Below are 5,421 nucleotides of genomic sequence, written 5' to 3' on the forward strand. Positions count from 1 at the left end.
CAAGTTATCATTTCCTTGACCATTCAGAAACAGGCTGGCATCCATTTTATCTTTGCCTATAGTCACAGCATACCTTTGCACAGAATCCAAAATGATGGGGAATGAGGCTGAAGTAATGAGTCTTAGTTGCTCTGTGAAACAATTTTTTAGTTTGAAGTTATAGTTCTTTTGAATCTTCAGTCAAATTCTACAAAAATCTTAACTGAGAGAAGTAAATTTCAAGTAAAATTTTTAAAATCTACTTTGGGCCCAATTATGATGTAGCACTGACTTGTTGCAGAAATGTTAACATATCTGGGAAGAGATCACCTGTGGTTGTCAAAATGACTTGTATGTGGGAAATCTTTTGAAAAAAGTAGACAAAATAATATGAGGTGTTGTTTCAGGTAATAAGTAGAATCGAGTGATAAATCATTTGGGCTGTATGTACAAATGAACTGTGACACAGCTTAATTAGTGCCAACTGTCCTCCACCAGACAACTTTACCATAGATAAAGGGTATATCAGTAAGCAATGTTCCTTATAAGCAGTCCTGATGTGCTTGTAAGCAGAGCATGATTCCATGGCTACAATCATCAAAGCCATATCAGGGCAGCCCACCCAGGGGGGCCAAACCCCTATCTGGCTACAGTTTGATAGAGATTAGCATATCACATGAGCCAAATGCTGTTCCCCAACTTAAAATATGATACTGCCCCTTGCAGAAAAAGTGTAAGTTTTTCAATACAATAGAAACATTTATAGTGTTCAGTGTAGTCCTAGAATTGAAGCATAAAATAGATATCTTGTAACAGAACATTTTAAAATGTGGGAGACAGATAAGAATTAGGACTTGGAAAATAAACCACTGTGAAGAAAGACAAAAAAGAAAAAGATATTCAGAGTTTCTCTGAGGAACCCTCCAAGTCCTCCCAGCAGCAGCAGCTGTTGCCATGGAAACCAGAATGCCTGGCAGAGGGGCATTGTGACGTAGGGGGTAGGGAGAGGCTAGTGACCAGTGACTGGCCTTCTCTCCCCCACACCCTCTCCGGACACATTGCGGCGTTGCTGCTTCCTGAATTTGCGGCGGGAGTGGTGCCCTGCACTGGCACAGAGAGACCACAGTTCCATCACCTTATGACAACATCCTCGTGCCCCCCTCCGACTCAGGCTGTCCCACAGTCCTCGGTCCATGGCCTCTCCCAGATAACCAACAGCCTGTACATCAGTAATGGTGTGGCTGCCAATAATAAATTAATGCTGTCCAGCAACCACATCACCACGGTCATCAACGTTTCAGTGGAGGTGGTCAACACCTTCTATGAAGACATTCAATATGTACAGGTGCCAGTGGCCGATGCTCCCAGCTCACGCCTTTACGACTTTTTTGACCCTATTGCTGATCACATCCACAGTGTGGAAATGAAGCAAGGCCGCACGCTGCTGCACTGCGTTGCTGGCGTGAGTCGCTCCGCCGCCCTCTGCCTCGCCTACCTCATGAAGTACCATGCCATGACACTGTTGGATGCCCACACGTGGACAAAGTCCTGCCGCCCCATCATCCGGCCTAACAACGGCTTTTGGGAACAACTTATCCATTATGAATTCAAACTATATAGCAAGAACACAGTGCACATGGTCGATTCCCCAGTGGGTGTGATCCCCGACATCTATGAGAAGGAGGTCCGTTTGATGTTGCCGATGTGAAACATCCCGGCCAGCCCATGACATCGGCTCTGGATTCTACACCAACAATAAACTCGAACTTTTGTTGGTTAAGAAAACCACACAATGCCTTTTAGAAGGGCAAGCTTAAAGGGAGAGGGTTATTGGAGTTTTTAGCTTAGTGAGTCTTATCTTTAAATCAGATTCATTAAAGTAAGACGGCAAAAAATTGTTCTTATCCTGTGGTGTTTGCTGGGACCTAAGGGGGAGTGGGAGGTTGGGGAGGTGGGGGGGTGTAGGGGTGAGGAGGTGGAGGTTTGGGAGGTTTGGGGGTTGCAGGGGTGAGGACGTGAAGGTTTGGGGGGCTTGGGGGTGGGGGTTGTACCCAGTTCAGATGGCCTGAACCCTGAGCCCTGCCCTTGCCCAACTAATCCAAGAGTAAGCCCCCCAGATTGCTGGCTGGTCCTTCCCAACCCAAAGCCAGAGCCTTAAATTCGTAGTGACCCTCTGCTTCTCACAGTTAGTACCAACCTAACTGGCTTTATCAGGGTGCTCTGGGAGACCTGGGGGAGCCTCAGGATAGCCTTAGTCCCACCCTCAACCACAGTAGTCCGATTCTGGTTTTCTGGAAAGAATTTAGATATAAAATAGTTTTCAAAGATATCATTCCATTATATGAAGTTTTAAAATAATTCTTGAGTGCTGTGCTAGGTGGCAAAGTCTCAAGGTGCCTTCCTCAATCCCCACCAGCCTGTATGGAAATGGAAGTTCCCTTGTCCAGGGCACAGTATTGAGAGACCGCAAGCCTGTGGGGGTACAGTGTGGGGAGGGGTGCGGGTGAGGTTTGGGAGTGGGATGTGGGGCAGGAGTAGGAGGGTAAAGATGTAGGGATGAAGGAGTTCTGTCTCCTCATGGACTGTGGTGTGGAAAGCTAGAGCTGCTAGCCAGGATACAGCTCTGTCACCAATGATACATATTCTCACCAAGACCTGGGGCCTCTCAGAACTTCTGTTTCCTCACCTGTCAAAGCAGTGATTGCCTTTCTCTCACAGTGTTGTGGTGACAATTAGATTCCTTTGCATGGGACCTATACATGAATGGTTTCATGCTTAGAGTGAAGAGCAGCTCATGTTATTAATGATGCTCTTTGGCCCTCTTGGTTGAGGGTCAACACATTCAACCTCACAATGGTATTTGCCCCATCTGTAAGGAGCCCGTAGTTATCTACAAAGTGTTCTTCCCCAAAATCTTCCTGTTTGCAAAAACCAATAGCTTCAGTTTCTTTAAGACCTTACCTCAGAGGAGGCCTAGATTTTTAGCCATTACATCAGAGTTCCCATTGTATCACTGTGTTTAACCCATATGCAAGCAAGAAATACAATTCCAACCTCCACCCCAAAAGGCCTTGTTTTAGAATCACTGACCATTAGAACCAGAGCCTCGGTATATACTGGGATCCATAACAGCACTTGCCAAAAGAACTAATGAATGTGTGCCCTGGAATCTAGGATTATTCAACCTCCCCCAAGTGCTAGTTTGGAACCAGCTATCCTAATCCAGAGGGTTCTAGGTGATTATATATATACACATAATCAAAGTACAGCTACTTTGCTTGACACAGACCTGTGTGTCCAAAGCTCAGTGCAGTTGCAATATCTTTTATTCCCAAACCCACTCTTACCTCCACTTCTACAAGAGGAGTGTTCAGAGACACCGTTAGGTATGTGTGTGTGTGGAAGGGGGGGGGGTCTATGTAAACCACTACTCTAGACAGATCTCCTTTTACAGATAGAAGCATAGGGACATAGAACACAAGATGTGGTATATAGCAGAGCCCTCACAAAGGAATCCTTCTGGCAAAGACCCAGACAGAAATTTTATTTTCAAGTATTTTTTAAAAAAATAATTTCGGTTATATGTGTGTGTATATTTTCATTTTTTTAAATAGCTAAATTCATAGACCATAAAATTAACTCTTTTTGGACGTACAGTTCAATGAGTGTTAATACAAGCATAGATCCATGTAACCACTGCCACAAACAGAGCAGTTCCATGACTTAAAAAATTTTCCTCATGGGTTCCCCTTTTTTCCCCAGGATTGGTCCCTCCCCAATCCTGGAAAACACTGGTCTGTTCTCTGTCCCTACAAATTTGCTTTTAACAGAATATCACATAATGGAATCATGCAGGACGTAACCTCTGGAAACTGGCTTCTTTCACTCAAGCATAATGTTTTTGAAATTCAACCATGTTTTACTCAGTTGAAGGATGTACCACAGTTTGCTTTACCCACACCCATTGAATGTGAATTCAATGTATAAATGTAAATTTTTATTCACCCAATAAATGGGTTTATGTTAGTTTTCTAGGGGGTGTTATTATAAAATATCAAAAACTGAGAGGCTAAAACAATAGAAGTTTATTTTTTCACAGTTCTGGAGACCAGAAGCCGTAATCAAGGACTCAGCAGAGCAGCAATCCCTCTGAAACCTGGAAAGAAAAATCCTTCCTTAACTCTTTCTGGTTTCTGGTGGTTGCTGGCAATCCTTGGTCTGTAGAAGCATCACTTTAATCTCTGCCTCTATGATCACATGGCCCCTTCCTCAGTGTGTTTTCACGTTCCTCTTCCCTCTGTGCTTGTCTCTGTCCAAATCTCTCTCTTTTTATAAGAATACCCATCATGGGGGCCTCCCTGAGTTAAGGGGTTAAGACGCAGCACTATGAAGCTACCAAGTTCCATCTCCGGCCAGGGAGGTAACCCACATGGCTCAGCAGACCTCTCCTGTCTTGCCTGCTACTCCCCTCAGCAGTGTATTCAATCAGTCTGCCTGTTCTGCTCCCCACTCTGTCTCTGGGGAGTCCTCTCACTGCCTGCACCTCTGGTCTGTATCCCAGTTCTTGTATGCATAAATAAATAAATCTTAAAAAAAAATACCCATCATTTTAGGGGCTCACTTTACCCCAGTAAGACTTCATCTTAACTAATTACAACTGCAATGATCCTATTTCTAAGTAATGCCACGTTCTGAGTTTCAGGATTTAGGACTTCAACATAGTTGGGGGGATATACAATTCAGCCCATAATAGGTTTGTTACCAGGTTTTGGCAAGTATATATAAAGTACAATAACAAACACACACACAAAGAAAAGAAAATGATCATGTCACCTGGAAAAAAAGAATTGTCCTAATTTAAAAGCAATGTAAGAAATAATAATAGCCACCACTTGTTAGGAAGCTATTATATATCAGGCTGCATGTGATAGGGCCAGCCCTCAGACCTGGCCACTGAGGAGCCAGGGTCTGCCATCATATCCAGTCATGTCCCACAGCAGCAACAGCCACAGGGCACCTGTGACATAGTGAGCACCTGTATTTGCTTCATTTAGTTTAATCAATTGGTAGCCTTATATCATCTTTGCTTTATCTCTCAATGTAACACTTTTTTTCCCCCTGACCCAATGAAAGTAAATTGCATATATCATGATACTTCACCTTCAAATATTTCAAGATGCATCACTTAAGAATAAGGCTATTCTCCTACATACAACACCATTGTCAAAACTAACCCAACTGATTAATAAGTTCCCTAACATGCAGTCCAAATTTAAAATTTCCCATTTATGCCCACAATGTCTTCTAGTGATTTTTCTTTCCCAAACAGGATTTAATCAAGGCCACACATTGCCCTTCATTACTGTATTTCTTTTAATCTAAAACAGTGCCCCTATTCTATTTTTTCCCCTCTGACATTGTATTTTTAATGAATCCAGAACT

At 43.3% G+C, this 5,421-nt stretch overlaps 1 protein-coding gene across 1 annotated transcript; it reads left to right on the forward strand.

The window, feature by feature from the left end:
* Nucleotides 1-1,117: 1,117 nt before the first annotated feature.
* Nucleotides 1,118-1,687, forward strand: DUSP21 (dual specificity phosphatase 21; the record flags this gene model as incomplete). Its single annotated transcript, XM_084259072.1, has 1 exon — nt 1,118-1,687. One exon carries the CDS (start codon nt 1,118-1,120, stop codon nt 1,685-1,687), a length of 570 nt encoding a protein of 189 aa, XP_084115198.1.
* Between the last annotated feature and the right edge of the window lie 3,734 nt (nt 1,688-5,421).

The sequence above is a fragment of the Talpa europaea genome (genome assembly GCF_964194135.1).
Source record: "Talpa europaea genome assembly, chromosome: X".
In the NCBI taxonomy this organism is placed as follows: domain Eukaryota; kingdom Metazoa; phylum Chordata; class Mammalia; order Eulipotyphla; family Talpidae; genus Talpa; species Talpa europaea.